This window comes from Palaemon carinicauda, chromosome 22, assembly GCF_036898095.1.
Source record: "Palaemon carinicauda isolate YSFRI2023 chromosome 22, ASM3689809v2, whole genome shotgun sequence".
Classification (NCBI taxonomy): Eukaryota; Metazoa; Arthropoda; class Malacostraca; order Decapoda; family Palaemonidae; genus Palaemon; species Palaemon carinicauda.
Window position 1 is genome coordinate 57,379,275 of NC_090746.1, and position 12,325 is coordinate 57,391,599.

At 40.6% G+C, this 12,325-nt stretch overlaps 2 protein-coding genes across 2 annotated transcripts in view; one reads left to right on the forward strand and one right to left on the reverse strand.

The window, feature by feature from the left end:
* Positions 1 to 1,401: 1,401 nt before the first annotated feature.
* Positions 1,402 to 7,533, forward strand: LOC137616466 (mucin-2-like). Its single transcript, XM_068346266.1, has 4 exons — positions 1,402 to 1,663; positions 1,801 to 1,997; positions 4,082 to 4,164; positions 4,764 to 7,533. The coding sequence occupies exons 1-4, from the start codon at positions 1,424 to 1,426 to the stop codon at positions 7,052 to 7,054; spliced, it is 2,811 nt and encodes a 936-aa protein (XP_068202367.1). The 5' UTR covers positions 1,402 to 1,423; the 3' UTR covers positions 7,055 to 7,533.
* Positions 7,534 to 7,645: 112 nt separating this feature from the next.
* The window catches only part of Smg5 (Smg5 nonsense mediated mRNA decay factor), an 81,154-nt gene continuing 76,474 nt past the window's right edge, over positions 7,646 to 12,325 (reverse strand). Inside the window, exon 18 of the mRNA XM_068346265.1 lies at positions 7,646 to 8,433. The gene's annotated coding sequence lies outside the window, so the exon portion shown is untranslated. The remainder of the gene's footprint in view (positions 8,434 to 12,325) is intronic.

Genomic DNA, 12,325 nt, shown 5'->3' on the forward strand with positions numbered 1-12,325 from the left:
TTTTTTTCCACCATCATTATTGGGGTAAACTAGCCTAGCATAGCCTACCTTTTGTATTCCTTTCTCTTGTTACACTCCTCTCCTCTAACAATGCGTGGGAAACCACTCTGGAAAACCATAAGTTCAGGGACAGGTGGACAAAAAATGTGATTATTGTTGACCCCAAAAGTTTGATAATTAAAAGTATTGTGTCATTACTGATAAAAAAAAAAAAGTGTATGAGATATAGTTGTTCTATCTGATGAGGACGGGACAAGAAGGTTCTCCCCCAAGATAGAGATGGCAAAACAAGTCTAGAAGATGTAAGAATGGCAGGCATATTTTCTCTATTTTCTTCCCCTCTTTTTGGGGTGCAACAGCCATGTGGGACAAGACGCTAGATCCAGTAAACCGCATGATCGAACAACTCTGTTTAACAGTCTAGTCAAATTTAGAAGTAGGCATACTTTTCTAACCCCCCCCCCCCCCACCCATTAAATGGGAGGACGAATGGAATGTATGCAAAGCTTTATCTCATAAATGACCATAAATATAGACAAAATATACTGTACTTCACACAGACATGGGTTCTATCATGACTATCTACCAGTTGCCTGGTAGCAACTTACCATAACACTGTAACATCTTGATGCTCAGGTTGTTAGTAGGGTAACAGTAGTTATCACTTTTTCTTATACACAGGACCAAGAACTTTCAGGTTAAAATAAGAGCTTCACTGACAGCTGGTCGAGCGGGCCTTACCCTCCACCCAACAGCAATTAAAGCTTTGCCGAAATCATATTCCCATTAAAGGACTCAGGTTTGTATAGTTAAGAAAAGTACAAATGACGAAAAATTTTGTATTAGACTTAAAATTTTTTATATACTGGTCTTGTGTAAAGTATTTTACTTTTATTTGTTTTATGACATTTTTACATTTTCTCATTTTAACGTAAGAAAGTGAGGGACAGTATGTCATGGCAATGGTACCTTAAAATTAATTTTACAGTAAATTTTTATACATTATTCAAGTACTGTACTCCAAAAAAAAATGCCTTTATTTTATAGTATTTTAATAAGAAAACCAAAGAAATGCCAACCTCGCCATATTGATATTCTTTGTTGGCTATCAAAAAATTAGAAGCATCATTGTGGACTGATCAGTTGGATTTAATATCATAGAAGCATTCCTGTTTTGCTATGAACTACTGAATGTTTATTAAAACTTTACTCCTACATTTCTATAACTGTCATGTATGTAAAGTGCCTTGATGATTACTGCTAAATTGCTTTGTATTAATTATTCTATTTTTTGCATTGATTTTAAAGTGTATTTCTTAAATCAACAATAAAGTACTAATACAAGTGTACTGAACTGACTGGTAATTAATTACAAGCTCCCTTTTGTACTTTTTAGGTCGCTTTGGTCATTGTTACTCTATTGATGGCAGAATACGGAAAAGCCGAAAAACTCGAAGGAATTGTTGATCTGGTTAAGGAAAAAGGAAATAAGGTGATATCAGATATATCCTCTGGAATTGCCAGTGTTATAGGTGATGTTACTCCTTATTTTACATCTCAAAATAAGGTAATATCAGATATATCCTCTGGAATTGCTAGTGTTATAGGTGATGTTACTCCTTATTTTACATCTCCACCACATCTCTTCACTCATACAGTTCAGGTGAGTGCATAAGAATCTATTTTAGGTTTTCAGAGAAGCGATGCACAGTATATATCTAGTGTGTTTGATGGAGGAAAATTTATCTTTAACATTTTATTTTTTAACTAAATACTATACAGAAGTTGTGGACATTACAGGTAACCATGACACACACAGCCAACAAACTCTGTTACGTTCCCGAGAATGAAAATCTTCCAGTGTGCACTAAGCAAGGTAGAACTAATGTGCCTAATCAACCAACAGAAATTTCTGAAGTTACTTCCACACATCCAAGCTTACTTCATCCCATTCAGTCTTTGATTCGTTTTCATCTATCAGAAAATTCACAAAGACTGTAAGTATTCTTATTATGCTATCTAATACTGTGCCTGTATATAATTTTGAACCTTGTTTTAAATTTCATAATTTTTAAAGAAATATAGGGACAGAGGAAAGATTAGACCTGTTTCAAATAACTTGCCTCGTGTTTAAGATGATTAGATTAAATGTCTATTTGTGTGAATTAAGGTGATGAATTTTCAGGCCCAAAGAAGACTAAGATGTATAAACCTTAATTTCACTAATACCATAGAAATAGTTCAACCTCATGGATCTTATAGAATTTTAAAAGCCGTCATTTAATTTTGTCTTCACTGTTCAGACTAATACACTTGATATTCAGTGTTTGTCCCTTATTGTCATTTTACCTTATAAATTATTTGTGTGGTATCTTTTAGTTTGCTGCATTTTCCACCTCCCCCAAAGTTTATGAAATTTGGTATGTAGATGCCTTGGGTAGTGGTTTTATGAAAATTTTTACTAGGTCAAAGCCTTATTTGAATTCATGTCTTGTCCTCACAATTTATCACTGTGTACAGTAGTACACATAACAGTTGATATATTACTCACCTTTCCCACCAAAGTCAGGTTAATCTAAAGATACCAGGTTAACACCCAAAAATTTGGTCTTTCCCCTTTCCACACAACCAAACCCTCTACTATCCCACAATCCTGCTATGACTTCACTACTTTAAGGTATAACTACTCTTAACTCTGTGTCCCTATACCAAAATCTCATATAGTCCACTCAGTTTGCAGGTCAAGTCAAGATGACGTCTAGTTTCTTTCTGCTTTACCCTTTCCCATGAATTTCACTACCCCTCATCCACTCATTACACAAGCTCTTCCTCGACTCACACATCAAGTATCCAAATGCTCTTTTTGCCATACAAGCTTGACACTTCACGAGAGCATAATTCTAAGTGGGTTCAATTATACACCCGACAACACTTAGATTACCAAACAATTCTTTCCCGCTCAAGGGGTTAACTACTGCAAGATAATTGGTCAGTGGATACTTTCCTCTTGGTAAGGTTAGACGACTCTTTATCTATGGTAAGCTTTCTAGGAGGACACTCCAAAATCAAAATATTGTTCATTGTTCTCAGGGCTTGGATAGTGCCAAAGCCTCTGTACCATGGTCTTTCACTGTCTTGCGGTAGAGTTTCTCTTGCTTGAGGGTACACTCGGGCACAATATTCTATCTCATTTATCTTCTTGTTTTTTTATAGTTTTTATAGATTATATATGAAAGATTTATTTTAATGTTGTTACTGTTCTTAGATTATTTTGATTGTTAATTACTTCCCCGGTTATTTCCTAATTTCCTTTCCTCGCTAGACCATTTTCCCTGTTGGAGCCCTTGGGTTTATAACATCCTGCTATTATTATCATTATTATTAATTGCCAAGCTACAACCCTGGTTTGAAAAGCAGGATGCTATAAGCCCAAGGGCTCCAACAGGGAAAATAGCCTAGTGAGGAAAGGAAACAAGGAAAAATAAAATATTTTAAGAACAGTAACATTAAAATATATATCCCATATAAACTATACAAACTTGAACAAAACAATAGGAAGAAATATAAGATAGAATAGTGTGCCTGAGTGTACCCTCAAGCAAGAGAACTCTAACCCAAGACAGTGGAAGACCATGGTACAGAGGATGTGGCACTACCCAAGACTAAAGAACAATGGTTTGATTTTGGAAGGTCTTCCTAGAAGAGCTGCTTAGCATAGTTAAAGTGTCTCTTCTATTCTTTCCAAGAGGAAACTGACCACTGAACAATTACAGTGCAGTAACCCCTTAGGTGAAGAAGAATTTGTTTATAATTTCAGCGTTGTCAGGAGTATGAGGACAGAGGAGAATATGTAAAGAATAGGCCAGACTACTCGGTATGTGTGTGTAGGCGAAGGGAAAATGAACAGTAACCAGAGAGAAGGATCCAATGAAGTACTGTCTAGCCAGTCAAAGGACCCCATGGCTGTCTAGTGGTAGTATCAAAACTAGGGTTGTAGCTTAGCAAGTAATAATAATATCATTTGCTATGGATTTTTCATTCCTCTATTTTAATTTGCTGTAATGTTTATCATCAATTTCAGGGGTAACACTGATATAAATGCAAAAGTAACATCCATCCCAGCCTTGCAGCGACTAGAAAGCAGTGTACAAGCAAAATATCAAGGTATGTCTTGGCCAAAGAAAATATTGCACATCTTACAAGTTTTGTTATTTTCCAATGCCAGACCTTTGTTTTTTTACACAGATAGGATTTCAGGATATAACAATTTATTCCGCATCCTTTCTAACAATTTGTCAAGCGAGTAGTGTGTTTCCATAACAAGTAAGGACTGTGGTATACATCCCGTATTAAATTTCCTTTAGCATTACTCTTATATTTTATAATAACTGAGGTATTCAGAAGACTAATTTTTGTAATGCATAAATTTCCTAATTTAGCTTTAGTACAATTTTGTAATACATGGATTTCCTTAGTACTTTTAGTACTATACAAGTATTTGTTGTTGTACATACTGATTTCAGTTTTAGAATAAGATAAAGATATTAATCCTGTACCAATTGTTTTGCTAGTTTTGCAAATTCACGATTTTACTTTGATCATGTCATTTTGATGCTAAGGCTATGTTTATTGCTTTCCTAGCCCTTCAAATCTTTATCTCAGTTTAAATAATCCCATAATTCCCTTTTGGGATATTTTTATAAAACAGTTGGAGCTTGGAAAAGTGACATAGCCTGTAATTTTTTGAACCATTTCTTTTCCAGGAACAGATGATCAAAGCTTGAGGCCCATTCGTTTATTGACTTTTGTAACGAAAACCATGGATATAACACTTGCAGGTGCTATTCCAACTGCAACATTATTCAAAGTATGTAGACCGTCTGGTATAGTTGTGTGTTCAGATTCATCTGGAATACCAACCACCGGTGACTCTCAGATCACTGGCTTTGATACCATGGATGCAACAGAATTAACTGCCTTTTCTACCACCAACTCACCTGAGTCCACGGGCTCTGCTTCAGCGGATGTACCAGAGTCCTATGATTCTGCTACCACCAACACACAAGAGAACTCTATCTCCTCTACTACTAATGAACCAGAGTCCTCTAGCTCTGGTACCACAAAGACATCCAAGCCCATTATACCTGCTGCCACAGGGCCATCTTTGACTATAAGCCCTGCTACCAGCAATGAACCAGAGTCCATTAGCTATGCTACCACCAACATACCAGACTCCACTAGCCTTGCTACCACTAAGGGACCAGAGTCTACTAGCCCCACTACTGTAAAGGGGCCAGAGTCCACTAACCCTGCTACTGCTGAGGCACCAGAGTCCACTAACCCTGCTACTTCCGAAGCACCAGACTCCACTAACCTTGTTACTGGCGGGGTAACAGACTTCACTAGCCCTAATACTGCTGAGGCACCAGACTCTACTAGCCCTACTACTGCTAAGGCACCAGACTCTAGCCCTGCTGCTGATGAGGTAACAGACTCCTCTAGCCTTAGTACTACTGAGGCACTAGAGTCCACTACCCCTGCTACTGGCAATGCACCAGCATCCACTAGCCTTGCTACTGCTGAGGCACCAGACTCCACTGACCTTGTTACTGGAGGGTCACCAGATTCCACTAACCTTGTTACTGCCGGGGCACCAGACTCCACGAGCCCTAATACTGCTGAGGCACCAGACTCCACTAGCCCTAATACTGCTGAGGCACCAGACTCTACTAGCCCTGCTACTGCTGAGGCACCAGACTCTACTAGCCCGACTACTACTGAAGCTCCCGACTCTACTAGCCCGACTCCTACCGAGGCTCCAGACTCCACTAGTCCTTCAACTGCTGAGGCGACAGATTCCACTAGCCCTAGTACTACTGAGGCACTAGAGGCCACTAACCCTGATATTGACAGGGCACCAGACTCCACTACCCCTGCTACCGGCAATGCACCAGCATCCACTAGCCTTGCTACTGCGGAGGCACCAGACTCCACTGACCTTGTTACTGGCGGGTCACCAGACTCCACTAACCTTGTTACTGCCGGGGCACCAGACTCCACTAGCCCTAATACTGCTGAGGCACCAGACTCTACTAGCCCTAATACTGCTGAGACACCAGACTCTACTAGCCCGACTACTACTGAGGCTCCAGACTCCACTAGTCCTTCTACTGCTGAGACAACAGATTCTACTACCCCTAGTACTTCTGAGGCACTAGAGTCCAATAACCTTGATATTGACAGGGCACCAACACCAGACTCCACTACCCCTGCTACTGGCAATGCATCAGCATCCACTAGCCTTGCTACTGCCGAGGTACCAGACTCCACTAGCCCTGCCGAGGCACCAGACTCCACTAGCCCTGCCGAGGTACCAGACTCCACAACTGCTGAGGTACCAGACTCCTCTAGCTCTGCTACTGATGATGCACATAAGTCCACAAGCACTGCTACTGCCGAAACACCAGAGTTCACTCGCCTTACTACTGACAATGCACCAGAGTTCACTAGCCTTTCTACTGATGAGGCACCTACGTCCACTAGCCCTGCTACTGGTGAGGTACCAGACTCCATTAGCCCTGCTACTGATGATGCACCAAAGTTCACTAGCCCAGCTACTGATGAGGTACCAGACTCCACTATTCCTGTTACTGCCAAGGTACCAGATACCTCTATTCCTACTACTACCCAGGTAACAGACTCGACTAGCCCTGCTATTGATGAGGTACCAGATGCCACTATCCCTGCTACTACCAAGGTACCCATTCCTGCTATTGCTGAGGTACCAGACTCCACTATTCCTGCTACTGCTGAGGTACCCGACTCCACTAGCCCTGCTACTGCCGAGGTACTTGACTCCACTAGCCCTGCTACTGACGAGGTACCAGACTCCACTGTTCAAGTTACTGCCGAGGTACCAGACTCCACTGTTCAAGCTACTGCCGAGGTACCAGACTCCACTAGCCCTGCTCCTGATGAAATGTTTATTTTCACTACACCAGCAGCCACTGGCATAATTAACTCTTTTGGTTCTATTACCACAAACATAGCATAGTCCTTAAACTCTCCTACAAACTTACCTTGAGGCCAGTACTGTAGTTTAGACACCTTAATCCACTATTTTTACTTTGGAATCCATCAGTCTACCATCATCACCACCATGGAAGCTGCTTCATCAACTAATTAAACACTGATGCAATAGTTTTCATTCTTGTTAGTGATGCACTTTGGCTCATCAGCTTTGCTGCCATAGGTGCATTCCCCACTATGCTATGCGATGCCATACCAGATTCATTTTCATTAACCCAGTCTGTTGCTTCTGTATCACAGATGGCCCTCAATATTGTACTTCCAATCTGAGGCCAAAAGTGGCCCTCAGTCAGTTGACTTCAATGCCATAGTTTTTCCTCAGTTTGCTAGTTTTAATGTTAAGTCAGCTAGCATTAAATGGCCTATTGGGTTTTTTGTCCTTTTACATTAAATATTACTCTTCTACCAATTAACTTCCACTGATACTTCATTATTTGGTCCATTCTTCATATTATATAGCATATCAATTAATTAATAGTAGTGATGTTCTGGGTGTAGTTTCTTGAATGTCCAATGAGCTTCAATTCCTTAAGGTATTAAATTAATATATTAGGTGCACACTTGCTTTTCTTTATTATGTACTCCTGGTAAAATAATAGTTTACAAAGTAAAATTTTGCTGAAAATCTTAAAACCCCTGTTATACTTATGCAAGCATTACCTAATTTCAAAAAAGTATTTGCAACATCAAATTGAACCACAAAAAAATATCTCCAAATTATATTTACTTTGGAATATGGCTGGTCAAAAATAGTCACTGCTTCTAAAACCAAAAATTTGCCAATTTTTATTTCTCAAACCTTTAATCATACTGTCCACCTGTGGCAGAATTTAATTTAAAAGCTACCACTGCTAGTATGAAGAAAAAATAGGTTAGAATAATGATGCTATGGCATAAAGTCCTATCTAAATCTTAATCTTAGTCCAAATATGTGGAGTAAACAAAAGTTTACATTTAAGAAACTTGAATGGTCACATGGGAAAATAAAATTGTTGCAAGAAGATTTTAGAACAGAACATTTGATGCATGGATTCATATTTGGGGGGATGGGGCAAGACCCATCTTTCCCTTCCAATGCACACACATTCTCAGCTCGAGGTAAGGACTAGGCTATACCACACAATCCAGGACTGCTGGGTTGTCCAGTCACTTCATGACCAGTGAAGAACTTCACTGCCAGTGAGCTGTAGATAGTGTGTGGTTTCCTGTCATGCACACTGTCAATTCAAACACTTGAAACGACTGAGCAGGAGGCGGTGGAAGACGCGTAAGCCAATGAACTGCACCCAGGCCTTTATTTAATTGGATGTGGAACATTCAGGGGTGACTGAATTAGGATTAACCCTGAAATGAGAATTGTAAATAATATCACAAATTTTAAAACAAGTAGTTTAATGCAGGATATTGACTTTTAAAATAGATGCAAAGCCAATTAAAAGGTAAATTCAAAATATTAAGCCATTTTTCTTAATATATTCCCTAAAATGAGGATCATCCAATCTAACATTTTTGTTATTATGGTATTACCATTAACCAAATACTTGACAGATTTTAAAAATTTCAACCAAGAAAAATTCTGGAAGGTCGTATTCAGCAACTGTCTGTTTGTATTACTTCGGACCTCAGGCAACAAAGTCATCATTAAAATACTGCTTAATTACAAAATATCAACAAAATATGAATAAATATATACTGTATAAATAACAAATATGTCATAACGTCGCCTGCTACGAGACCACTAGTTGGCATGTTTGCTTGTAGAAGTGAGTTGACGAGTCCTCAGCCGATTACCAAAATAAACAAATAATTTGTTACTGTACTTCATTAAATGAAGTGCAATATAAAAATAAATGAATTCATTACAAATGAATGATAATGGTGGGTTTATATTTCATGTCTCGTGAGTTTGAATGCTTTTGTGTCATTAGTTGGGCGGTTGAGGGTTGTCAAACTCTCCTATACAACTTTTTCTTGTAAATGCAGGGTGATTTTGGGGGCATTTTTCAGGAAAAAAAGTGCATCTTATGACCAGCAAATATGGTATATGTCTGTAAAATGATATTTTCATAATAAAATAAATTTTTGAACATACTTACCTGGTAGTTATATATATAGCTTAGTCCCTGACGTCACGGCAGAAATTTCAAAACTTGTGGCAATCGGCGATTGGGTAGCCAGGTGTACCACCAGTGCGCCCTCTACCCAGGTACCTGGAACCATTCCAGTCATTCCTCAGATATTCCATGCCCTTAGGTCTCTCGAGGGGAGGAGGGTGGGAATTATATATAACTACCAGGTAAGTATGTTCAAAAATTTATTTATGAAAATATCATTTTTAAACATCTGACTTACTTGATTAGTTATATATATATAGCTGATTGACACCTTTGGTGGAGGGTCAGAGACAGCCAACATTGTTGGAATTTACCTTAGAGTTGATAACCAAGCTTAACCCTTTTACCCCCGGGGTTTTTTGGAAATTTCCAACCCTTAACCCCCAGGGGGTTATTTTTTTCCCAGCACATTTTGCAGTATATTTTTTTTAAATTGCTCTAACAGCCTTAATTTTTGTCATAGAGAGGTCAGGTTGGTCTCATTCTCTTGGAAAATGCCTGAATTTTCTCAAAAAATTATCAAAAAATATGAAAAACAAATTTTTATAGCATTTTTTTGCAAGGACGTACCGGTACGTCCATGGGGGTAAAGGGATGGCTTTTGTGAAACGTACCAGTACGTCCTTTGGGGGTAAAAGGGTTAAAGGTTCGTACCTGATAAGGAAGCTGACTTCAATGAATTCCTGCCTCATTATGTCTGCTTTCCTTACGCGATCCAGTGATCCACCCAGGGGGCTGAAGACCTCTAGGACTGTCAAACCGGTGTAAAACCTCTATGTGACACGACCTCCTCCAATACCCTTGTTCTGGGCGCTCCCAAGAAACAAACTGACCACCTGACTAAAATCAATGATTGTGGAAGACTGCGTCCTATCTCCACAAACAACCATAAAAATACAATAGTTCCAAGAGAAGAAAAGGGTACTAGGTTACGGGAATGTAGTGGTAGATCCTTCCCCCACTACTGCACTCGCTGCTACGAATGGTCCCAGGGTGTAGCAGTCCTCATAAAGAGTCTGGACACGTTTCAAATAGTGTGAGGCGAACACAGATTTACTCCTCCAGAAGGTTGTGTCCATAATGCTTTGCAAAGACCTATTCTGCTTGAAGGCTACAGAAGTTGCCACAGCTCTAACTTCATGTGCCTTGACCTTCAAAAGCTTGAGGTCTACCTCACTACAATGTGAATGAGCCTCCCTTATTAAGAGCCTGATGAAGAAGGATAGTGCATTCTTAGACATCTGTAACGAAGGCTTCTTGACCGAGCACCAAAGTGCTTCTGACTTGCCCCATAACTCTTTCGTTCTTTCCAGGTAGAACTTCGGGGCTCTTACTGGACACAGGACCTTCTCCAATTCCTCTCCAACCACATCCGAAAGGTTCGGAATCTCAAAAGCCTTGGGCCAGGGTTGAGAAGGGCGTTCGTTTTTAGCAAGAAAACCTAGCTGTAAGGAGCAGATAGCCTTGCTATTGTTATTTCTAAAGCCTACGTTCTTGTTGAAGGCATGAATCTCACTGACCCTTTTTGCTGTCGCCAGACTGACCGAAAAGTCTTCATGGTGAGGTCCTTAAACGAAGCTGAATGCAAGGGCTCAAACCTGTCACTCATTAGGAACTTCAGGACTATATCCAGATTCCAAGCTGGCGATTCCTGATGTCGTTCCTTAGGTGTTTCAAAGGATTTGAGAAGATCCTGGAGGTCTTTATTATTATAAAGGTCCAAAATCCTATGCCTGAAGACGGCCGCTAACATGCTCCTGTATCCCTTGATGGTTGAAGTTGAAAACCTATGTTTCCTTCTAAGGTATAACAGGAAGTCAGCAATTCGAGTCATAGAGGTACTGGAAGAGGAAACAGAGTTGACTCTGCACCATTCTCTAAAAACCTCCACTTGGATTGGTAAACCTTGATGGTAGAAGACCTCCTTGCTCTTGCAATCACCCTAGCAGCCTCCTTTGAAAAACCTCTACCTCTTGTGAGCTTTTCGATAGTCTGAAGGCAGTTAGATGTAGAGCTTGGAGGATTTGATGGTACCTTTCCAAGTGGGGTTGTTTGAGTAGATCTACTCTTAATGGGAAGCTTCTCGGGGGTGTCCACCATCCATTCCAGTACCTCTGTGAACTACTCTCTTGTGGGCCAAAAGGGGGCCACTAGAGTCAATCTGGTTCCCTCATGCGACACAAATTTTTGCATTACTTTGTGCACAATCTTAAACGGAGGGAATGCATACACGTCCAGGTGGGACCAGTTTAAGAGGAAAGCGTCGATGTGGACTGCTTCGAGATCTGGCACTGGGGAGCAGTATGTCTCCAATCTCTTCGTCTTCGAGGTTGCGAACAGGTCTATACAAGGACGACCCCATATCCGCCACAGGTTCTTGCAGAACTCCTGATGAAGTGTCCATTCTGTGGACAAAACTTGACCTCTTCTGCTGAGACTGTCTGCCATCACGTTCCTTTCCCCTTGAATAAACATTGTTACAAGGGTTACATTCTTCTCTTTTGCCCAGTAAAGAAGTTCTCTCGCAGTCTCGTAAAGGGACCTCGAGTGGGTTCCGCCTTGTTTGGCTATGTAGGCCAACGCTGTAGTGTTGTCGCCGTTGACCTGTACCACTCTGTTCAGGACTGACCCTTTTGAAGCCTTTGAGGGCCAACAGGACTGCCGACAGCTTCTGGTTTATGTGGAGGATCTCCTCATCTTTTGTCCGGGAACCCGAGATCTCCAACTTGCCCAGTGTTCCTCCCCAACCTGAGTCCGAGGCGTCGGAACACAACACAAGATCTGGGTTCCTCTGTTCCAGAGAAAGACCTTGAAGTTTGACTGGGTTGTTCCACCACTGAAAGCAACTTTTTACAGATTCTGTAATGGGGATACATTTTGTCTCCAATTCCTTTCCCTTGTCCCAATGTCGATTGAGGTAGAACTGAAGAGGGTGAAGATTCAGTCTTCCAAGGGAGACAAACTGCTCCAACGAGGAGACGGTTCCCAGCAGACTCATCCAATCTCTCACAGAACACTTTTGTTTCTCTAGAAAGCAATGAAGCTTCACCAGGGCTTGCTCCGTCCTTGAGGCAGACGGAAAAGCCCGAAAACTCTACTCCGAATCTCCATCCCCAAATAAA

What these genes read in the sequence shown, in the direction of transcription:
- LOC137616466 (XM_068346266.1), top strand. Translation starts at nt 1,424, where the DNA reads ATGGCAGAATACGGAAAAGCCGAAAAACTCGAAGGAATTGTTGATCTG. An exon ending in TCAGAAAATTCACAAAGACT is followed by an intron (nt 1,998 to 4,081) that starts GTAAGTATTCTT and finishes CATCAATTTCAG; the next exon opens with GGGTAACACTGATATAAATG. An exon ending in TGTACAAGCAAAATATCAAG is followed by an intron (nt 4,165 to 4,763) that starts GTATGTCTTGGC and finishes TTTCTTTTCCAG; the next exon opens with GAACAGATGATCAAAGCTTG.